The sequence below is a fragment of the Anguilla rostrata genome, chromosome 4 (genome assembly GCF_018555375.3).
Source record: "Anguilla rostrata isolate EN2019 chromosome 4, ASM1855537v3, whole genome shotgun sequence".
Taxonomy (NCBI): domain Eukaryota; kingdom Metazoa; phylum Chordata; class Actinopteri; order Anguilliformes; family Anguillidae; genus Anguilla; species Anguilla rostrata.
In genome coordinates, this window is record NC_057936.1 from 24786746 (window position 1) to 24811159 (window position 24414).

The 24414-nt window shown below is 43.1% G+C and overlaps 1 protein-coding gene across 4 annotated transcripts in view; it reads left to right on the top strand.

The window, feature by feature from the left end:
- The first annotated feature begins 1833 nt into the window (after window positions 1-1833).
- The window catches only part of arhgef18b (rho/rac guanine nucleotide exchange factor (GEF) 18b), a 60821-nt gene continuing 38240 nt past the window's right edge, over window positions 1834-24414 (top strand). For 3 of the 4 annotated variants that reach the window (XR_010329503.1, XM_064331707.1, XM_064331709.1), the window contains exons 1-10: window positions 1834-1990; window positions 7880-7998; window positions 10242-10756; window positions 11522-11654; window positions 12323-12446; window positions 13108-13159; window positions 14626-14670; window positions 15148-15225; window positions 15833-15944; window positions 16901-17084. Coding sequence is in view for 3 of the 4 variants with exons in the window: in XM_064331707.1 (XP_064187777.1) it covers window positions 7984-7998; window positions 10242-10756; window positions 11522-11654; window positions 12323-12446; window positions 13108-13159; window positions 14626-14670; window positions 15148-15225; window positions 15833-15944; window positions 16901-17084 (1258 nt within the window). In the remaining variant the exon portion in view is untranslated. The remainder of the gene's footprint in view (window positions 1991-7879; window positions 7999-10241; window positions 10757-11521; window positions 11655-12322; window positions 12447-13107; window positions 13160-14625; window positions 14671-15147; window positions 15226-15832; window positions 15945-16900; window positions 17085-24414) is intronic. The other variant, XM_064331710.1, reaches the window with a different exon arrangement.

Genomic DNA, 24414 nt, shown 5'->3' on the forward strand with positions numbered 1-24414 from the left:
AATGCAGAGTGATTTGTATCTTCTGTACTTTCCATCTGTGGAAAGATGTGACTTCACTGAGTCTGCCCTCCTCTCCATCTCTGAAGCAAAGCAGTGGTTCCCAACCCCGTCCATAGAGATCTACCATTCTGTAGATTTTCAGTTCAACCCTAATCTGACACAGCTTCTTCTACTAATGAGCAGTTCAACAATATCTCTGTTGAATGAGGTGTACTTTGTTAGGGCTGAAGTGAAAACCTGGAATAGGGTTGGAAACCACTGAGCTAAAGCATCTACACTCTCTTCTGTCTTAGTCCTGCTGGGTCTTTCAGCAACCTTTAACACCATTGACCCCCAACTCTTCCCCTCCACTCTGACTGCAGTCTGGAGCTTAGGCTCAGCTCTAAAGTGAATTCTCTCTGCATGGCCTGATTGTTTCCTCAGATGGTAGCTTATATCATGCCCTTCGCCCTCTGAGGGGTGTCCTTGAGAACGATGATTATGTGCACATCAAAAAAGCTGCAGTGCTGGGCGAGAACAACAGGAACAATTCTGTAGAGCCCGTACAAAGGATGTCAATATAGACCTTTATTAAACAAAGTTTCAATCCTGCATGGATCTTTGTCTGTTCAAACTATACAAAGGTGTATACTGAGTTCCAGTTTGTGGGCACTACTGAATTGTTCCTTCCTAACGGTGTCCCCCAAGGATCTGTCCTTGGGCCCCTTCTCTGTTCCCTCTAAAGGCAATCTCATGGCTGTATCATCTCTTCTCATCATTTCTCACACCACTTCTCTGCAGATGATGCCCAGCTTTTGCACTCCTTTCTGCCATCCGACAAACATCTGGTCTTATTGCACATCTCAGCCAGGCTTAAAAGGAAATGCCTTTCATTCCCTCTAAATCTGCACCTCTGCAAGACTTCTCCCTCAGTCTTGATGCTACAAGAGCTTAGTCTGCGCACTTGATGATCAACTCTTCTCTCTGTATCATTTAAAACTTTGGTACCAGCCTACAGGGCAGCTAATGGAACAACTCCACCATAACTTAAATCAATCTTCATACCTTACACCCTGGCCAGATGTTTCCACTCTGCAAACTGAGGTGCTGCCTATTCTCTCCACCTATAATCACAATTATTTTGTGTACTGGCCCCCCAATGGCTCCCAAGTGGTGAAACAAGTGTGCTACGTCTTCAGATGTACACTGATGACCCATCTCTTCAGACTGCATGTTGCATATATACTTGTTAGTCTGGGAATGTTGTTAGCCAGGCCTGGCACTATTACTCATATACATTTTGTGAATGCATTCTGCTACAAAGTCATTCTTTTAAAGCCCCAGTGTCATGTAATGTAAAGTTCATTCTTACACCTCTATTATTATGGCCAGCCACCTGAAAGACAAATGCTACAAATTTAAAGATTTTAAAGAGCCCAAATCATTCATAGAATGTGTCATTTTTTCATGGGACAGAGGATTGCTTGCTGAGTTAATATGTCATTACCACACTTAATAGAGAGGGCAAAACACTGTCACTTGTCCTGGGTTGGTCCGATGAAACCCAATGCTCAGCAGCATGGCCCTGCAGAAGACTCCTTCAAAGTGACAGCTCTTAGCAAATTAAATAGACTATTCGTAGTTGAAGAAAGTTTAAAATTCGTAGTTTAAAATTTAATTTGCACCAGGGTGAGAATTATGACGAGCAATCAGTATAAGATAAGGCTAATTTGGATCTACACAGTTGTTCTTTTGGTTGTTTTCAAAGTAAACATTCGTATTTCAGCATCATTCTCGCTAACACATTTCGCAGAAGTTGAAAAGAGGAAGCCGTGACAGGATCTGTGTAAAATTTGCGGTTTTTGCACGCAGCCTCATTTTTCTTCTGAGTGCCAACTGAACGATGTGATCTCGTCGATCGGACAGTTTGAAACGGTTGGAGCGAGAAATCGGTGTACGACACAGCGTGTTTCCAGATTGTTCTGAAAATATTGTTGGAGAGCTTCAGCCGGTGAGTTGGCCTGTTTTGCCGTAAGGACCTATTGTGATCTACGCGCCCTTTTCATTTGCCTTTTACGTTCACAATTTCTTAATTTGCCTCGCTCTTTCACATTTAATGTGATTAATCTGTGGTTTTGTGTCTTTGTGGGAAATCTGAAATTTGGTTTTTCTAATAAAATGATTCCCTCTCATTACCTAGTAGCGAACACAACAATAATTTCGCACCGTAGTTGGTAACTCATATGATCCTATAAATGCAATGATTGAAAACATTATGATAAAGTAGGGATTTTTTATGCATTCATATTTTGCAATCTTGAACCGCTGTTGTATCGGCTCAAAACTCTTATCACGGCAATCAAACAGATGCAAGTAACCGACGAACGACTGACCTACGTAATGCTTTCACCTCTTCCTGTGAGTATAAATTATAGGCCCTACGTATTATTTCCTTTACCCTACTTGGCTTGAAGGCTGCGCTATTTTTAAACGAATGTACTCCAGGTTTAATTAAAATTCCAGTGCTTACTAGCTTATGAACGTTTGGCTTCAGAAAACAAAGATCTACTCTAGCGTAGGCTACTGTTCTTCATCGTTGTGCAGCAATCGGACAGAAATTGATTTCGTTGTAATTCGTGTGCTCTGGTCTGTTCTCATTCTCTCTTCTGTTGAACTTTCTCTCCGTTATCTGTCCGGCTCTCAATCATTCTCATACTGTACAAGTCAGCATCTTCCTCCCTCTCTTCTACTCCTCCCTCGTTTTCCTTTTCTCGCTCCATCAGAGAGTCCTCCCTCTCTCTGTCGCTCCCTGTCATCACGTTCCTCCCGCCTCTCATCCGTCCCTCTCCTGGCCGCTCCACTCGTTTGCTCCCGCCCCTGGCCAGGAACCCCCTGGTTTTGTATCATATGTTAGATAATCCCCAGCCCTTGATCCAGCTCTGGGCCTCCTGTTCTCCTCATTTGCTCACAATCCCGGTGAGATCACCGGCTAGCTCCCTGTGTTTCCTATGGCAGACTCCCCCTTGCACCACTCCTGGCCCTCCTTTTCCAAACTATGGATGAAACGATGGTCCTTCAAAAGAGGTACTGCCATCACCCCTGCTTCTCTCTCTCTCTCTCTCTCTCTCTCTCTCACTGTATTTTTAAATTATATTTTTCTTTTTAAAGATAATTTTTTTCACTGTAAAATACTGTATCATTGGGTTTTTAAAGGTTTCAGAGCATTAATATATTAACTCTGTCAACATGTGTAGGTCAGATACAATTTTTCAGTGAAAAGATTTGCTTTTAATTAAAATCATGTTGAAATGGTGAAAATGTGAAGTACATTTACGGTTGAGACGCAGCTTTGTGGGATAGCATTTCACCAGCTGGTGTTCCTGTGCAGTACTCTGTCTATGGCCAGTGGGAATGAATCCCAGGGCAAGACACCCTATATTGTGGAGACTATTTACATTTGTCGCAGCAACATTAAAAATGGTATCGTTATACGTCCTATCTTGCTGTAATATATGGAGCACGAAGACATTTTTACAGTGGTTCCATTGGTCGAGTATGTCTTTGTATTCGTATTCGTCCAAAAGGCGTTGAAAAAACTGGAGATCATATAAAAATCCATGATCAAAGGATAGTTAGCATAAAAAGGAAAGTCAGTGGTTGTGATGTCATTACTTGTCAGTTATTGTAATGTGTGTCCTGACAGGGTCAAGAAATGTTATTTTTCATCTGAACAAGACATCTGTCTTGCTTCTCTAGGCTTTTAAACTGCAATATGGACTCCAACATTGGGGACATGGTCAGTGTAAGGTTTGAATAAATAGTATGTCTGCTGAACGAAACACATTGTTGTAACTTTAAACAGCCTGATATTGCAACATGCTCCCAATAATTCATATGTCACCCAAATGGCCTTTTTTTAACTAAGATCATCATCTTCCTCCAAGATAACCTCATATTAATGAAGCTGTGCTTGTCATAATATTACCTTTCTTTCAACTGTGTTTGATTTTGCCAGTAGAAAATATTTTCAACTGCTACATACAGTACTTGGAGAAAATTAGTATGTGTGCATTATTTTTATTCCCGCAGTCCATTATTTTTGTTCCTTCAGTCAGGGTAAATGACCTCTATGTGTAATATCAGATATTTTTTAAACAGCCTTAGAGTTATAGTGCGATTTGCTGTAAAACTGCTACCGTCATTCTCATGCGTCACATGCATGATTCCTCAGTGTCCGTAGACTCGATGGACAGAGGGCTGGTTTTGTGAGTGTACCATCATCTGATGCACATAGCAGAAACTGAAACCTAGACACAGTTTGGTAGGGACCTTTGGTAACCTAGAGACCATAAGACTTCTGAGTTTGGAAATAGAATCAGGCGACCTCCGGCAAGCATGTGGTTGGCACTGTACTGTACTTACCACAGTGTGATTTGACTGGTTGTTGACCCACACCAATGCCTGCTGATTCCCCTGTTTGTTTCTAAGTGGACTTGAGGTCTGTAAGATGTATATAATAACTTGCAAATTATATCTTTTGGGGATTTTTTGTCCATAGTGAGCCTCTGCCTGTTTCTGTTTCTTCTGTCGGACCCCTCTTGTGGAGTAGCGTGGTTTCAGTGTCAACACGTAGGCTGATGGAGAACTAACGGCTAACATCCCTCCTCTGCATCTACAACCTGCCATATACGTATATGCGTACATACACATCGCTGCTATTGGTAGTGCTTGTCATTTGGTCGAGCGCTCGAACATTACCGCACGGTAAAGAGTGCAGGAAACGGTGGTGGGTGGGGTTGGGTTAAAGACTAAGCTCAACAGGGCCGAAAAGTTTTACCATAGAAAAGGTGACGTGGCCTAAACGGTGATTAGTTAAGTGCATCCTTCCATTTCATAACCCAGCTAGTTGTGTAGCAAAATGGCTCTAGAGTGAGACGGTTAACCCTTAATAACATGCTGGACACAGCAAAATCCAGTACTTAATCGTTTTTCTTTGGATAAATCTGTCTCTGACATGACTTTAAACTCATGCTTCATCGGTGTGCAGTTTATAAGAATGGAGAAGTACAGAAGTTTTATTTTGCCATTATAAAAGACTTAGGAGGGGAAAGTTGTCCGATTGCAATCAAAATAAAGGACTCAAGGAGGCCGGGAGGTTTTCTGTTTGAGCCGCAGCGATGCAATATCTGATCTGTCAGGGTGTCCATAAAAGGGTATGGCGGCATTTTGAGCATCAGCGGTGTAGGGGAGTTTACATGCAGAGAGAGTCTCATTTGTAAGCAAACAACGGCTCGGGGCCCCCTTGGAAAGTGGACGGTCGTCCCTGCAGTACGCGGTGTGCTGTACGTTTCCAAGGCGTTGTACACATTTGTTGTTTAAAGAAAAGCGTCGTTGCCCGTGCTGTCAGATGAGAAAAATGTCTCTGTTGGTTTATAACAGATTTGTGTGGCTTGCGCTCCTGGCTGTCCCCGATGCCGTCTGGTTTTCATCTCACCTGAGCTTTACCAAATGAAAATCATCCTTTTCTTCAGCAGTGAAACTTTTTTGTCAGGTATTAAATGTCTCTTATGTAACCGAGGTACTCAGTTGTTATCATTTGCTCATCTCTGACGCAAAACATGTGCAACTGAAAGCTTTAAGTAATTTTATAATAGCCTGGTACAATACCATGAATCATTAAAAACGTGTCAACTTAAAGTAAAACAGACATCATTAAATTAAAGTAAATTCTTGGCTGAATCTTTTTTTTTTCTTGAAGTCAGATCAATTGCAGTTTATGGCAAGCCATTGCTCTTTAGCTACTTGCTTTCCGGGGTTGATTAAAAAGCAGTAAGCAGATGGAATCACATTACTATGCAGCTGCAATGTGCCTAATACAGGATCACAGGGGTTACCAATGGCAACGGAATTTTACTGTGTCATGTGATTGTCAGAATCTGTTTATGGATGTAAAGCAGCTTTATGGTAGGCAAGGATGGAGCCAGCGCTCCATATGGCAGGACTAGCTGCTTCCGCTTCCAATAACAAAACCAAAGAAAGAGAGTTTGCGAAAATAAACTTGTGTCTGGAGTTGCAGCAGAGTGGGACAGATGTTTATGCTGTGTTCACCTTGACTTGCTGTTGACTCACGCGCTCCCACTGAACAGAGTCAGCGTGTATTTTCACATCTGTCTGTTTGTCTAGCGGGTTATTCGCCCAATCTCACTATATCAGACCAAACTACAGAGAGAGGGAGTGATGAGATTTCCACGGCAACAGCACAAGGCTGTTTCGAATGCACCGACTGGCTGTCTTCTCACAAGGTGCCGCCCTTGATAAGGCTATAGAGGCTGTGACCGAGTACATCAAATTCTGTTAGGATACAGCTGTCCAATCAAAAAAGTATTTGCGAACAACAACTGCTGGATAACTAAGGAGCTAAAATGAGAAAAAGCGCTTAGCAGAGTTTATGTGAGGCCAAGAGGATTCAAATGTACTCTGTCAAAGTTGGTTTAACACTGAAAATTTTTTTGTGTCAGGGAAAAGTGAGATAAATGTAGGGAGGTGCATGTAGGGAGTGGGGGCTGAAAATGCTCTTATCCAATCAGGCTGCCCCCTGCCCAACGTCAAAGGAACAATGTGTCCAATGTGCTGCACATTTAGAAAGCCTTCCTTGGATGATAGACTCAGCTTTGGTTCAGAACACGATGAACTCATGGAGGAAGTGATGTCATTAGCTCATGGGGAAGTTGCTTGTGGAAGTCCTTTTTCATATACCCAGTAGTGAAGAAAAGCCACCTGACAGTTCTGCATGACTTCTGACCTCAAGCTCTAACAGCCATAATTATAAAGTACTTTAAATACCTGGTGTTTTTACACAAGATAAATAAAGAATAAAGTTCAGAGCACAGCCGACCAGCTGCAGTTTGCCTAAAAGGGAAGCAGAGGAGTTGATGATCTGTGCTCTCTGTTTCATCAGGTTTGATCACAACTTTAGAAGTAAAAATCCTTTGCAGGAATGGTGTATGTGGACGTTCAAAGTGACTTCAGTACAGTTTAGCCACTGCGAATGGGCAGGAAGTCGTAACCCTGAATCTGAGGGTGCTTTCACACCTACATTGTTTGGTCTGGACTTTCTGTACTTGTTGCTAAGTTTGGACAATTTTGACCAATCTGACCATGCCAAAAGTATTCACCAAAAATCGGTGGTCTCAGTCCTCTTCATTCAGGATCATTTCTGGTGCGAGAGTACACTCAAAAAAATAAATCATTGGATTGGGACAAATACTTATTCATTTGAAATCACATATACTTAATAATATTGCATGCAACCACTGTCCATTATTTTATTAAGTGAATCCATAAATTCATTTTTTTGAGTGTAGGTCAGAATTAAGGATCACTAATGCACTATGGAAACGGTTTCAGCTGGGTGGCCACAGGTCTCTATTCTCTTCCCTTTTCTGTTCACTCTTTACACAAAGAACTGCAGAAGCAGTGATACTGTGAATGTGGGGATGTCCAGTTATGACAGTTCGCTTCAGTCCACATTGTAGAGGTTCTGACTGTGGTGTAATGGTGTAATCTCAGTCTTTGTACTGAGAAAACAAATATCTGACCAAGAAGCCGCTTTGGAGCCAGAGATAAGTGAGCCATAATGTGGTTTTGGTACATTCAAAAATTTCAAAACATCAAAACATTCAATTCATCTATGAAACTTTAGGTTTTTTTTTTTTTACAGCACACAGACCACATGGCTGTTCTATGGAAGTACACATATGTACACATTTGTCATTGAGAGGGTTTCATGCGTTGCGGGGTGCGTATAGATACATACACGATTGCAGGCACATAGCCACACATTGGATGGACAAGCTGAGAAAGGAACGCAGGCCTCTGAAGCGTTAGCTTTGTCTTGCAGCGTCTGAGTGTAAGCCATGTGTCAGCCAGCGCGCCTCTGTCTCCGGGACGGGGTCTGCCTCATCCCTGTCCCCACCGCCCATTGCAGAGGACGTCTTCTTCACCATGACTGAAGAAAAGGTTAGACTTCTCTCCTTCCCAGCCCTGTCTTTCCCTCTTTCCCTCTCTGCCTCTGCCTCTGCTTCTGTCTCTCTCTCTCTCTTTCTCTTTCAAGGTGTTTTATTGGCATGACATGCACAATGTTGCTAAAGCAAGAGTTACAAAGAACAACAGTAATAACAAAAATAGATAAATAAATAAACAAATAAAAATCAACTATACAACCTATACAACAAAACAGTGCGAATTCCCCCCGGGGATCAATAAAGTACACTACTACTACTACTACTACTAATACTACTTATTACATTATTGGTTTTTATTACATAAAAAATTTGAAATGGACTACATTATTGGGAGTTATTACACTATTGGTAGTTTATTACATTATTAGTTGCTACAGGGCTATAAAAAGCTAAGATGTTGTTAGAGGGTGATTTATTTCCACATGATTTTAAAAACTCTCGACGGGTCAGAGCTGTTTTGGCGGCACGAGGGGGACCTACACAATATTAGGCAGGTGGTTTTAATGTTGTGGCTGTTCAGTGTACACACGTATGACATAAACAGCATACTGCCATGTTTGTGCCATATAATATATCGTATGTTAATAATTAACTGCTGGTGTCGACAGTCATTGCGCTTCTGTGTTGATGACAGGTTGTCACATACATTGCAGCTAGTGGGGCTGTGTGTCCTTCACCCAGTAGGAGGGGTCATTTTTGTTCATCTGGCAGTGTGGCAAAATTTGGATGTATTATTTTTATTTTTTCAAAGAACTCCTTCCCAATTTCAGTATATTTGTTGCAGTGTAGAAGGAAGTGTACTTCTGTCTCAACATCTGCTGTCTCACAGTGAGCACATATCCTCTCCTGTTTGGGGTGCCAGGTTTGTTTGTGTCTTCCTTTGTTTTCTGAATACATTTAATAATGTCATATACTTTACCCCCTTTAGAACTTTGAAGTATTTTGTAATTAAAGCCTTGGTGCCAGATAGAGTCAAATGCTTTCTTAAAGCTAATAAAGCATGCAAAGATTTAGCCTTTTTTAATTTGGTAGACATGTTTAGCTATGAGGGTGTATAGGGTGTAAACATGATCAGTTGTGCGATGTTTTGGGAGGAAGCCAATTTGACTTACTCAAGACACTGTGCTCGATAAGAACATTTATGATTTTTGAATTAAAGATGCTGCAAAATAACTTTGCCAGATAGTTAATGGGGTCTAATTTATCTCCACTCATATATCGAGGATAGAAGTCCTAGGTTCCAGGTGTCAGGGAAGCAACAAGTATGTAACGACAGGTTGAATAATTTCAGTAGAACTTCTTGTATTAAATGATGCTGCTTTTCAGCATCTCATTGTTTATGTTGTCAAAACCACTGGCCTTTTTTGGTTTCAGTTTTCTGAGATGATCAGTTAGTTCCTGCATTGTAATTGGTGTGTCAGTTGGGTTTTGGTTGTTTTTAATTGATTGTTCTAGTAATGTGAGTTTTTCTTTGATTTCATTCTGCTCTTTTGTTAATTTGTTTTGTTCAACGTCCATATATAAGTTTTCAAAATATTTTTTCTAATTTGAACCAGCTCAGGTTCTTGTGCTGACCTGAAATTATTCCACATTTCCCAGAATTTGTTTTGATCAATTGATTTTTCAATGTCTGTGAGAGATTTGTCAATGTGATTCTTTTTTTCTCTCTGTCACTCTCTCTCTCTCTCTCTCTCTCTCTCTCTGCCTCTGCTTCTGTTTCTCTCTCTTTGTCTCTCTCTCTCAATTTTAGTTTCGAAGTGCTTTATTGGCAGAGGTTACAAAATACAACTATATACAATGAATGCTAGCTCTCTCTCTGTCTGCCCCTGTCTCTGTCTCTGTCCCTCTCCTGTCTGTCTCTCTCTCTGCCTCTGTCTCTCTGTCTCTGTCCCTCTCCTGTCTGTCTCTCAATCTGCCTCTGTCTCTCTGTCTCTGTCCCTCTCCTGTCTGTCTGTCCGTCTCTCTTTCTCTGCCTCTCTCTCTCTCTCTCTGTCCCTGTCCCTCTCCTGTCTGTCTGTCTGTCTGTCTCTCTCTCTTGCTGCCTCCGTTTCTCTGTCTCTGTGCCTCTCCTCTCTGTCTGTCTGTTTGTCTCTCTCTCTTGCTGCCTCTGTTTCTCTGTCTCTGTCCCTCTCCTGTCTGTCTGTCTGTCTGTCTCTTTCTCTGCATAAACGCTGAATAATTGTAATGATATCAGAAGCCTTAAATCTGAGGGGCACTGTCCTGCTCTGATCCTCTCAGGACACCTCTTGTGAAAGTGACTACGAGGACCCCGGCCTGGACGCGGACAGCAGTGTGGACGACATTTCGGGCCTGGACTCGTCCCTGAGAGGCTCCGAGTTTTTCAGAGACTTGGCGGAGGGCCAGACGGCCCACGTGGCGCTCGCCCTCAGCACCCCCCAGCTGGACCACGGCTCTCCCCCCGGCCCCCATTTCCTGAGCCCAGGGATGCAGTTTCACCACGCGGCCAATAGCAGCTCCTGCCCCGGCTCGCTGGCCTGCCAGGGAAGCTCCGCCCCCCTGCACCCGGACGCCGGCGCTGATGTCCGGTACGCCGACATGCCGGGGAGCGACGCACCCGCCGCCCCCCCGGCCCACTCTGAGGCCCCGGGAGCAGGAGGAGGAGGAGGAGGAAGAGGAGAGGGGGACATGGACTCGGATGTAGAGAGCATCCCCCTCCTGGTGCGGTCCATGTCGACGTCACGGAGACACAGCTGGGAGGCGCCTCCGCTGTCACCGCTGGACCCAGGAAGGAGGTATGGGGGCGAGAGGGGCGGAGCCTGTTAATACAGATGTGTTTCAGAGCCTCAAAGCACTGCTCTGCCATTTAATTCTGCTTTATTCTGCTCTGTTCTGTCATTCTGTGGTGTGTGTCTGTCATCCTGTACGTGCCCAACATGAGTGCGTTTGTTTAAGTTGGTGCTTCGCTCGCACCTTCAGTAATCGCACCACATAATTTGCACTCTTTTCTTCCCCCCCTAATTTATTTCAGCTTCGAGACTTACGGGTGGCATTTGAAGCCAAAACATTCTCTCTAAATGCAAATAAACGGGGGTGTGCTTTTTTTAGCCGTTTCACAACACCTCCGTGAGTGCGGACTTCCTCAATTTGCTGCGCCAAAACGAAACTAAAGTCAGTGACAGTGCGGTCTGCCATTGCTTTATCAACTCAGCTCAAGCCAAGATGTGGTTTGGGTCACTGAAATGGTCAAATTGAAACATGCTAACCATCTACTCAAACAAACCCATAGGGGCCCATACAAAATAATGCATCCAGAGACTTACGGTGCTACAGAACAAAAGTGCATCCCCATACGTTATACAAGCAATGGTGATACAGGCCAGGCTAACACCACAAAACATATATGAGTCGTTGGGGTTTGATTAAATTCACCCCCAAAGAAAAACTGTCAAACCAAGGTAGATTATTGCCCGTCTCAATGCCTAACCGTCTCCTGCATTTTAAACTGTCAGGATAGACATGACTGATGCTCAGCACGGATGAATATGTGTCACTGTCAGATTCAGCTTGGACACCGCAGCCATGGACAGCGATGGGGAGAGGGAGGAAGACGATTCACTGGAGTCCTCAGGCGGACTGGGAGCCGCGGCAGGGGAGACAGACCTGTCACGCTGCAAACCAAAGGAAACAGAGGTGGTAAAGCAGCTTGTGTTGTTTGTCACGCTGCTACAGTTGAGCAACTGACAGGAAACTAGTCATAGTTTATCACAGTGTGTCTGCCCTGCCTGTTCGTTTTGGTTGTTTATGCTAAGCTACCTCTACAAAAAATATCTCTACATACCACATAGTTAACACTGAAGAGATTAGCAAAACATCAGCATTTGATATCTGAGTGTTTTACTAGCCTGGTGAAATGTGTGTGCAACAAAGAAGATGAGGCCCTGTGCTCTCAAAGAGTCATAGAATATGAGAATGCTGATCTAGGATCAGTTTAACAAGTTTTCCTCTTAATTGATAAGTTAGGGATGTGGACAGGAGGAATCTGATCCTAGATCAGGAGTCTGCTGTGGCATTCTTTATGAACAGAGCAGCAGTAACCAACCCTGTTTCTGTAGATCAGCCATCCTGTAGCTTTTCATTTCACCCCTAATTTGGCACACCTGACTCTACCGATTAGCAGCTCAATGCGGATCTTTAGCTGTTGAAGGGTGGTGCGCTTTGTCAGGGTTGGACTGGAAACCCACAGGACGGTAGGTCTCCAGGAACAGGGTTGGTCACCACTGGAAGAGAGGGTCTTTGTTTTTATGTTCTTTATTTTCCTCTGTGGGTGTTCCTGTCTCATTTATTTTCCTCTGCTGCAGGAGCTGAGCATTTCTGGGAAGACCCTGTTCTCCAGGTCTGACATCCTGGCGTCAGACCAGTCCCGCGCCGCGCGTCTGTCCCGCGTGCTGGAAACCTCCAAACAGGCCGCGGCGGCGGAGGGAGGTCAGTTTTTAGGCCTCGGCCCCATCCAGGGTGGCCTTAAAACAACACGCCACTCAAAATGTTACCGCACGCTTAGCATAGCAGAACATAACGACCGTGTTATACGTTAGGTTACGCGTGTGTGCTTCTGATGTAAACAAGCAGCAAGGCCCTCACTTGGCGACAGGCAGCAGATTAATTTGCTGCTCGGGCAGCTTTCAGGACCATCTGACATAAGTCCCGTCTGAAAGGCTGCTTTGTTTTCTTCTGCTGTTTGAGCTGTGTTTGAGCTGTGGTCACAGCCTTACATTCTCACCTCTCTCTCTCCCACTCTCTCTCTCTCTCTCTCTCTCTCCGCTCTCTCTCTCTCTCTCTCTCTCTCTCTCTCTCTCACCTCTCTCTCTCCCACTCTCTCTCTCTCTCTCCCCCACTCTCTCTCTCTCTCTCCCTCTCCCACTCTCTCTCTCCACTCTCCCCTCTCTCTCTCTCTCACTCTCTCTCTCTCTCTCTCCCTCTCCCACTCTCTCTCTCTCTCTCTCTCTCTCCCTCTGTCTCCCCCCCTTCTCTCTCCCCCCCCTCTCTCTAGTGAGACAGAGTGTTAACACCGAGATAGAGCTGATGATCTGAAATAAAGTGATGTTTTTTTTTCCCTCCCTGATGTCTCTGTTTTTCCCTTGTGCAGCAGAGGATCACGACCTGGAGAACTTGCAGACGGCAGAGGGACAGTGTCGCATGTGAGTTTTGCCTGCTGCAGCTCTACGGCTTCTCCCTGCGCCCCCGGTCCCTGGTTTCCAGGTTGTCAGTGAAACTTAGTCACGTCATCACAGGGGAATTCCCACACTTTTAAATTGGAACTACATAATAGATAGGAACATTAATCAAAATTCAAGTTCACTTGTTGTTGGATAGTGGTGGAGTTGGTGATGCTCACCCGACCTTTCCAGGAGGGGCTGGATGCATAGAACACAAGCATTCTTGTGGTCTCTACTGGTATGTTTCCTTAGTAATGTGCTGGAGTTTTTGCTGGTTTTGTCCATAGACGCACAACCCTAATCTCTCAGTCTTCCAGCTCATAAATGGGTCCCTATGACCATGGGGCCACTGTAGCAAGACAGCCATGTGTGTGCGTGTGTGCGCAAGTGTGTGTATGTGTGTGTATGTGTATGTCTATATGTGCTTGTACATGTGTGTTTTTGCGTGCGTGCGTGTGTGCGCAAGTGTGTGTGTGTATGTGTATGTCTATACGTGCGTGTACATGTGTGTTTTTGTGTGCGTGCGTGTGTGTGTGTGTGCATATTGGGTGTGTGTGTGTGTATAGTGTGTGTGTGTATGTGTGTATATGTGTGTGTATAGTGTGTGTGTGTGTGCATATTGGGTGTGTGTATATGTGTGTGTGTGTATGTATATGTGTGCGTGCGTGTGTGTATAGTGTGTGTGTGTGTATGTATATGTGTGCATGTGTTGTGTGTATGTATATGTGTGCGTGCGTGTGTGGATAGTGTGTGTGTGTATTATATGTGTGTGTGTGCATGTGTGTGTATAGAGTGTGTGTGTGTGCATATTGGGTGTGTGTATAGTGTGTGTGTGTGTGTATGTATATGTGTGCGTGCGTGTGTGTATAGTGTGGGTGTGTGTGTATGTATATGTGTGTGCGTGCATGTGTGTGTATAGTGTGTGTGTGTGTATGTATATGTGTGCATGTGTGTGTGTGTGTATGTATATGTGTGCGTGCGTGTGTGTATAGTGTGTGTGTGTGTATGTATATGTGTGTGTGTGCATGTGTGTGTATTGTGTGTGTGTGTGCATATTGGGTGTGTGTATAGTGTGTGTGTGTGTGTATGTATATGTGTGCGTGCGTGTGTGTATAGTGTGTGTGTGTGTGTATGTATATGTGTGTGTGTGCATGTGTGTGTATAGTGTGTGTGTGTGTATGTATATGTGTGTGTGTATAGTGTGTGTGTGTGTGTGCATATTGCGTGTGTGTATATTGTTTGTGTGTATGTATATGTGTGCATGTGTGTGTGTGTGTGTGTGTGTGTGTGTATGTATATGTGTGCGTGCGTGTGTGTATAGTGTGTGTGTGTGCATGTGTGACGGGGAGGCAGGGGGTGGTGCACTAAATCACTGCCCTGCTCTGTCAGTGTGGCGGCTCTGCCCAGCCCAGACGCGGTGCTCAGTCTCAGTGTATTGTTTGTCTTAGGCTGATGGCACAGAAGGTGCTGCGAGAGCTAAAGCAGTACCACGGGTAAGTAAACGAGTCTGTTCCCCCCCCCGCCCCTCAGCCGGCTTGCCCCCCCCCCCCCCCATCGCACCGATTAACAGAGCTCAGCCGGTCTGGGTGCTAGCCTGGAGAGCGCTCACTTAACACTGCAGGCTGTGTACTCAACGCTGTGTGATGAGGTGGCATGTGCAGTAATGATGGAAGTACGTGTGCTTGGCTAAGCTGGATTGGGTATCTGTCCCTATAACACAGGCCTTCCCCACTGACTGCTGGGGTCTTTTGCATGGGTGTTACCGTTTCGGTACTTACTACTCGCGAGCAAAGGCCAGTTAGACTGAGTGCAGTGTTCCGCTGCTGCTTTGGGCTGCCCTCTGGGGAGCTGCAGTAGCTCACAAACCGAGCGGCGGCGGCGTGGACCCACCCTGGCATGCTGGGATCTTAAGGCGTCTGAGAAGGAGAGGAGTCTGTGTTGCTCTCCAGCTGACGTCATCTCTTCCACAGAGCCAAGCAGAGGACGGAATGCAGGGAGGAAACAGCGCCCTCGGAGAACGTCACCTGGTATGAATTCCTCTCCAAGGAGTAAGTTCCCCAGCAGGGCTTTGGGCCCCCTCAAAAGTTTCCAACAAGGACAGGCCTGTTGCCCAGGGAATTTTGGTAATATTGTTGTGAATTTGTTTACAGAGTTTACAGTATATTTTGGTAAAGAGGAGGATCTCTTCATTAGCATAATATTATAGCATTTAATTACATTTTTATGCTTTCATTTTCAGGTAGGAAGTCCTGTTTGCATCACACGGTGTAATTTTGTTGTAGTTAAGTTTTACAGCCTAAAGACATTTGCAACATTGGTCATGTGCGCCTTTGTGTACACGTGTATTTGCATGTATACGTGTTTATGCCCGTACATCAGGGGTCTCCAACTCCAGTCCAGGAGGGACGTAATCTCTGCTGCTTTTTGTGATTCCCTTTCAATCAGCAGCCAGCTTAGGCCTTGGAATCAAGGTGTGCAGACTCTTCAGCCAATCAGTGACTTAAACGAGGCACTTAAGTGCAAGAATACATGTAAAACCAGCAGACACGGTGGCCTTCCACTTCAGGATTCGAGTTTTGAGATCCAGCCCGAGTGTATATTGCTTTTGTGACAGCTCTCACATGGACTGCCTTTCGCGCTGTTGTGTTGTGACAGAAACGATGAGGAAGAAGAGGACCGGACAGAGAAAGTGGAGAAGGGCCGAAAGGTTAAACGCACTCTGAGTAACCTGAAGAACAGGATGGCGGGTTCTTTCAATAAAGACAAGGTAAAAAAAATGCTCACTACTCCGGCCATTGTGCACAGGAAAATGAAGATTAGTCTACATTATATATATATATATATATATATATATAAACCTTGCCCTTAGATGAGTGATTTATATTAAGTGCAAATTAATCAACTGGCAAATGGTAGTCCTACAAACTGGAGTCTGGCATTTTGAAAAAACTGCCACCTGATTAATGAACTGTGAGTTCAGCGATAAAGCAAGCAGTTATAAGCCAGACTAGCATTCCTGTTGACCAGTCTGAGGAATACTTTGTGGAAGCCCTTGAATGCATGCTTCCAGATTCATTCATTGAAGGTGCACGATCACAAGTATGTGATTAGAATGCCCTTAAGTGAACATTCCAATGCTGCTGTAACAATCACTACTGGTAACTGAAAGCAAGAACACTGACTTAGAATTTTTTTTTATGTTCCAAAAAACTTGCTTTGCAATAGGTTAAAAGATTGATGAAAACAAAACCCAGCATAGTGTGGATGACTTTCATTTTTGTCTCAATAGTGATTAAAAGTTGTGTTACAGAATGCCGGTTTGTACAATGTATTTTAAATACATTGAATCTGTGAATCCCTGACATGGGTGCTTTTTGTTCTTCTTATACCCCAACTTCCCCTCATTAAAGTGAAATGAGGTTAATGTCCTTAGCCTACCGTGCTAATCTTCTTATGCACGAGCAGGTCTCATTGTAGTTCTCCGTACGTTTGTTATGTAACTGTGTTCTGTAAAAATAAAATTCAGTATCATATCACTGTGAGAGAAATGCGTGAGGAAGCAGTGTAAAATAACATAACATAGTGACAAGAACAGGCCATTCAGCCCAGCAATGCTCGCCATTTTCCTAGCTAAATTGTATCGAGTGCTCTGATGACCTACAGGCTAGTTCATGTCTAATAGTACACAAACACTAAGGATGGTCTGTGTTCCCACTCCCGCAGGGTAAGGGTCGAGAGAAAGAGCCGCAGAAAGAGAAGGGGAAAGAGAGGGAGCCCAAAGAGAAATCGAAGTTGCGCAGGAACAGTACCTCTGGGCACCAGCTGGTCCCGGGCATCTTTTCCAACTGTGCCACCTGCTCTCTGTGCAGCAAGAGCCTATTGAGGAAGCATGGTCTGCAGTGTGTGAGTGAGTACTGCTGCCGCATGTCCCCCAAACACGCCCCGCCGCACGCCCCCACCCTCCCACGCCCCCCTCACAGGCCCCACCACATGCCCCACCCTCCCACGCCCCCCTGGCACACCCGCACTCTCACAGCACAGCCCCCTCACACACCCCTCTGCATGCCCCACCCTGGAACGCCCCCACCTTCACACACGCCCCACCGCACGGTTCGTACACGGCCCCCCCTCCCTCGCAGGCCTCTTCAGGGGTCAGCGTTGTGCACGGCTGACACCCTTTTACGGGACAACTCACCGTCCCATTACATGTTTCCCCTCCCTAAGCTCCCTGTCTGGACTCTTACCATCAGTCCTGGTTTTACTCTGCTGCCTCATTGTCTGGGGAGCAGTGCTGTGAGAGAGCATGTGAATACTGTATGCCTTAATCTTTTCAGCTGCGGTTTCATCGACTCCTGCTCATGTCATAAGATACTACTTGTATTTTTGGACTTGTCTGACTTGTTACTTCCCTTGCATTAGCAGTTTGCATCAGTAGTGCAGAAATGTATAGATGTAATTCAGGGAGTGCTGGTGGAGCACAGGCAGGTTTTTAACCCTCTAAGATGTAAGATCACAAATATGTGATTAGAAAGTTCTTTACTGGGCATTCTAATGCTGATGCAACAATTACTACTGGTAATTGAGTGCAGTGGAGTTCTAGAACACTGACATAGAATTTTGAAAAACCTACTCTTCAAAGGGTCAATGTTGTGACATGCCCCACAGTCAGGCGTCTATATCTAGACTGTGCCGACAGTGGGAGGCAGGGAGGGTTTTTCCTGTCTCTGCCGAGTTAAGGCTGCTCCCCGGGCTGATTGGGTGGCTGAGGTCCGTCCTGGGTGGCTGCACAGGAAGCGCACTCCTCCGACACAGTGACCGCGCAGATTAGCCATCATGCCGCAGAGCGAAAAGAGGCGGAAACAGGCGGAATGTGCTAGAGAAGTCGCTTTTCTGCGCTCTCCCAAACTGGCGGAAAATCACCGCTGTGACGGATCAGGCTCGCCAATATGATTGGGCTTTCCAAATTGGGAGGAAATGACAACTGGGGAGAGGAAAAATCATTATTAAGGAAAAGATAAGCACATAAGTATGCATCAGTGAGATCCAAAGAGAGCAGTTTAGTTCACCGTCTGTCCTCACCAACTTCCTCTTTCCCACGCGTTAGTGAAGCATGAGCTGTTAATGCGGTCCTCCCCTGATAAGAGGTGTGCATGCAGTGTATGACACTGGGAGTAAAGTTCAGAATAGTTACCTACATTTTTAATAAACAGAACTGAACTCCAGCTGAGGACAGGGAGATGGGGCTGTTGCACACCGTTAGCAGCGATAGCGCTAATAGCGTCAGCGATCCTTCTCTAAAGTGTGAAGTGCCGGTGGCACGTAACACCTGTTTCTAGATTGGAGCATCGGGGGGAAAAATGACAACGAAAAAAGAACAAGGGTTCTGCTGCCACTGAAGGGGGATGTCAGTGTCACCTAAGCAAAGGGCTGTAGACACTTCCATTTCTCTGTCCCCTGCTTGCTGCACGCTCACACAAAACAAAGCCTGTGGTGCTTACTGGGCAGAGAGTAAAAGGCCCTGTAATGATTTGTTTGGGATTTCTGAGTTATTCCTTTATACAAACTAAAAATACACTATATCAATCAATCAAACTTTATTTGTGAAGCACATTTCCGACAGCGGGTGCAACTCAATGTGCTGTACATAAAAAGACAGAAAAAAACAGGGTGATTGAAGTATATAAAAAAAACATTTAAGACCTAAGGACAAAACTAAAATCAAGACAAAAATTAGGGTAAACGGCAGCAGTAGAGAAAGTGGTGCAACAACAAACACAGCAGACAAACAAGGTTGGGTAAATAACAGAGTAAATAGTTTAAAATATTGCACACTGTACTGTGGGTATTTATGAGAGTTGCTGCTTTGATGCTTTGTGTTATTCGTTCTATGTCCCAGGAATGAATTAAGAAAGGTCAGTCATTTTCACTTTAATGGAATGTTTTTCTCTTTGGTATTGCTGTACAAACTGTTGTTAGACTTAATCTAGAGCTCAGTGTACCTGCAGTGTGCTTTGTCTTTAACTTGAGCAATGAACTAAAGCAATACGTGCCACAAAATTGTCACTTTTCCCCCCATTTTGTTTTGATATATGTGCTTGTTGAATTAACAAAATGGTTGTTTATTAAATGGAAAACGGAAATACTTGCTTGAAATGTATTGCTCAGAGTTAAGGTCCAACCACATTGAGGTTGAATTTGATAAGCGGCTCAAAATAATGTTTGCTGGGGAAAATTTCACTTTCACTTTGGTGTAGTGAGGTGTTATAAAGTTTGTCAGTAAGGTCAGTATCACTCCACGTATTTGTATTCTGATGTGTTTAGAAACAGGGCAACGAAAAATGTTTCTGTAGTGATTATTTTTTTTAAATATTGTGTGTCACAGTCCATTTTATTGCTGGTTCTTGTTGAGAAGGACAAGTAAAACTGTTATAGATTTTATACATATATATATGTGTGTGTGTGTGTGTGCGTATGTGTCTGTGCGTGTGTGAGTGTGTGCGTGTGTGCGCGTGTGTGTGTGTGTGCGTGCGTATATCCACCATAGAGCCAAACAATGTGGCAAATTGAGAATTCACAATCTGCTTGCTTATGCCAGAATTTACACAACCTTTCCTGAAAATCACATGACTTACTTTTGAGGAATATTGGAAAGCCTTTAGTTTTGCTTCTTGTTTTTGCTTTGTATACTTTTTCATTTTTATAAGTGGTAGAAAATATCTTAAAGATGTCCAGTCCTTATCATTTGCAAGAGAATTCGGATATTAATGTTTTTCCAGTTCTTAGAATTGACTTCTCCCTGAGAGAAGTCTGCTTTCAGAATTGTTTTGGTGACGTTTCTGTGCAGTTTGTTTCCCTTTTCCTTGCAAGGCTGCATTTCTGGTAGCATGTATTCAAGAACGGGGAACTCCCCTCATTTTCTTCTGAAAAATCCCTAATTTTGTTTAAACTCTAATTAATACGGCTCTGTTAACAGCTAAGAGCTACTGTATATGTTAACACCATTGAGGAGAGGAATAGGAGGTTTGTTGAATTTTTTTGCTACCTTCTTGTCCAAAACACTCATCAAAGCTTGTTATGTGAAGACAGTATATATCACATACATATCCCTATCTCTATGCTGTATTTACATTAATGCTTTGTATATACGAGATACTATTGTCCAGAGAAACTTATACAAGTCACAAATGAAACACATGCAATTCATTATTACAGCTGGATATTGACTGAATAAATCCAAATTAAATACCTTGTGGGAGGATAGAATGGGAGTGCCCCACCTAGGAATTAAACAGGCAGCCCCTAAATTACAGGCCTAATTCCTTTACTGTTATTACATTACATTACATTACAGGCATTTTGCAGACACTTTTATCCAGAGCGACCTACACAACTTTTTACTTAGCATTTTCATTGTATCCAGTTATACTGCTGGATAAATACAGCTGGTTATACTAGAGTGTCATTGCTCTGAGCATTTATAGAGTGAAACCAGCTGAAAAAACTATTAGCCTAGTACTCGACAGTGCTTATATCAGCTAAATAGCATTCCTTATAGAGTTCTAGTATAGTATGTACTGTACAGTAATCTGATATTTATAAACATATAAAGATGTGGATTTTTGTCCAGACTAATCATGGTTTTAAATCTTCAGAACAGAAACATTAAAAGATTTTAAAAGCTCCATGCTCGCTGACACTCCTCTTTGGAAATATTAAACCATATTTTGTCAGGTCCAAGTGGGTTATTGGTGGAAAACCTGAATTGGACGTAAATATTACTTAAATTCAAATTCACTGAAGTGGAGTTGGACAGAATATGTTTCCTCCTTATTTTATATTGTGACCCTAAAAGCATAAAATATTTTGTGCTTTGCCTTTTAAATGTATAGGACACTGTACCAAACTGTTGCTGTTAAATGTTGGCAGAAGAGAAAATCTCTACCTCATTTCTTTGTTCCTTCACACTAACCTGGAGCTACCAATACATATCTATATTAAGAGCTTGATTGAAATTAAATATTGTGAATCATACATTAAGCTTCCCATCCATAAATGGGTTGCATTTGTTTATGCAGAGCCAAGCAAGGAGACAAAACCCAGGGTCACTCAGACTTGCATATTAATTTAGAACAGTGACAGGGTTGTTTGGGAATATTATTTATGGCTGTTTAGATTCAGTTGCTTATTAAACAAGTCCAGCTGATATATTTTACAAGGCTCCACGCATGCACAACTGTTTCAGCTGAGTATAATGTAACATTAACCAGTCTGAACAGTGCTAGTACAGCCAACAGGACATCAAAAAACACAAAGGTAAAATGGCTTGGTTGTATGTCAGCCTTCTCAAACCTGACAATCTGATCCATTTGGCTTTTTCTGTTTTTCCACGCTGGAGTGTATAATAACTTCAAAAAATGGCCCTCAATGGGCCTGAAGATAACATCACATTTAAAGACCTTAGCTTATGTAATCAGCACAGGATATCAGATAATGTCTGAAAAACATGGGGAGCCATACATTGAATTTCCTCAGTTAATTTGAGCCGCTGCCAAAACAACATTACAGTAAAAGAGACATGTTTACTTGTCGCTTTCCAGTTGTAGCCTTCAGCATTCCAGCAGTAGCAGTAATGAACTGGTAAATACTGCTTTCATAATTTGCAGTAATGTAGTAATGTCATAGTGGCAGTTTTGCATATAATGTATCTTGGAAAGTAGGCCACATTGTTTTTGTTGCTGTGCAGTTTTAATAAATTGTGAACAAGTATTCAGTCACACCTTTGATTGCATTCTGCCAAGGTGTTCTCCTATAGGTTTCCTTTACTGAATTTTGGGAATATCTTGTGATAGTACTGACTGACTCTACATGAGTAGCATTGGCTGCTCTTTGGCAATCTTATCATTTGTTTCTTCAGGCATACACATAGTGGCAGTTAGGGTGTGGGATGTGAGCACTGTGTCTTCCTTGATGTGTGTGAAGATGTCACAAGGTTTACCATCTGGCAGAGATAACTGAGATTAGGTGTTTTATTGGCAAGCAGAAGTTTTATTCGTTTTTTATTTTGTTCATAATTTCCTGCACTTGGATTTTAAGGGCTCCAATCATAGCCACTGTGGGAATTCCCTGAATAGCAACAGAATAGTGGGAATCTATTAATTCATAAACAGGTAAGCTATCATTCAGAGGGAGTCAAATGAGGGCCTATAAATACTATGCCATACAACAGTACTTTCTGTTGATTGTTACGTGTATCCCTGAAGCTGCGATTCCCATCCATTTTGGGTCATCACTGAAGACCAATTGAAGGGGTAGTGATATTGTATTATATAGTTTGTATTAATGTATTTACATTCAGTTGAATGCATTTTCTTCAATTGAATTTTATTTTCAGACTGTTAAAACCACACCCCATTGATACCCAGAACAGACAGGTATTTGAAAAGGGAGAAAGCAATCCCATAGTACACTGATCCAATGTGTTTATAAAGAAAGACCTGTCTTTCCTGTCAAAATAAGTTATTTTGAAACAGAAAACATATAATAAATGTTCCTAATTTACCATCATCTATATTTTAGTTCAGTTGTGCTGTTGTCAATGTCAAAATATGGTGGCTGAGAAAAAAAGATAGTTTTACCTAATTTTCAAATTTGTATGTTTATATTTAGGTACATAAATAGACCATTCCTCTTTGCTGATTTGCTATTCACCATGCCTAACAGTTGTAAAAGACTACTGAAGTGTGTAAATGTTAAGAAGATTACGATTGGATGTAACTCATGTGGTCAATGCCTTTGGTTGTGATCATTCGTAGTTAAAATTACATACTGGCACCCAGACTTAAGAGGTGTGTAATCGTACACAACTTGTGTGGTCATTCACACTCAGTTCTCCTGACTTGAGAATGTGCTAATCATGACATGACTGCCGAAACCGTGTCTGCGTGCAGTGATGCGACCACCGTGTCATAGATTTATTTATAGGCATTAATAGTATTTAGAGACTTCTACTGTACATGCACTGTACAGCGTATTGTAAACGCACGAAACACAAATACGATGCGCTGTTGCGACCTTATGTTGTGCACACAAATAGTGTGAGTGTCCCTTTAAATGTGGACCCAGCCCTAAGGGATTCAGGCTGTGGAATGCGTTGTGTAGAATGTGTGCCCGTGATTGTTCCCACAATGCCTTGAGAGATCGGTGAATAGACTGGACTGATTACCAGGGTGAGTTGGAATTATTAGTTTTTTTCGCGTTTACGGGATTCATAATACGGGGTATACCTATCTGTGTGATGAGTCTTCGATAAACAAGAAGATAACAAGCAGATGTCGCTAAATAGCTAATTGGCTGGCTACCTGTAACGGATAGGAGAAGTACATGAAGATCAGGTGGCTGTACAGTTCTATCCCTGGAGTTTTGTAGTTAGCTTGCTAGAGGTTAGCACTAGCTTAGAAATGATCCCCAATCAACAATGCACTTAGCCTGGTAGCTAGGCTTTTTGATGACATGTAGGCCTTCCCTGTCATTTTAATTACAAATCACTGCTCTCTTAAAAAACTGTTAGTTTGCTAACTAGCCTGCTAGCTTGCTAAACGAAATGTTCCTACTATGAAATGTAACTTGGGTAGCTAGGTATGTGCAAGTGTTTGGTTGTATTTTGCTAACTAGGTCGTAGGTATGACGTTATATATGTATAGCTATATTTATGTTTTCATAACTTGCTGATATATTCGGCGTTAGATTGATAGCGTGCTAACGTTAGCAATTTGCTCGCCAGCTGTGCCCATTCAATTGTTTTGTTTAGTTGGGTCCTACAACAAGCAGTGATGTTGTCGTAATTTGGCTGGCGCTACATTCTCAGATGTCTGATAAAGGCTGTCTTAGCTTGTTAACTAACCAACTTGTCGGCTTCATTTGCTTAGGCTGTTGTTCATATGGTTCAGTTGTATCAGTCATTTAGTCGCTTGGAGAATCTCCTTAACCGAACCCAACGTGTAAACGCTGCCCATCTCTCCGGATTCAGTACGGCGGCTTTAGCTTCAGTATTCAAATATGAACGTTAGTGAATCTATGGTATGTTTATTAAATTGAGAGTTTGATCTACAAGTTAATATGCTATCAAACTCTAGTCAGCGGGGTGTCATGTTTGACGATGCAGATTCTTGAAAAATGTGCTAACCTTTAGTTGTCTTAGCTTGGTGTACATCAGTGAAACGTCGTTAGGAAATAAAGTA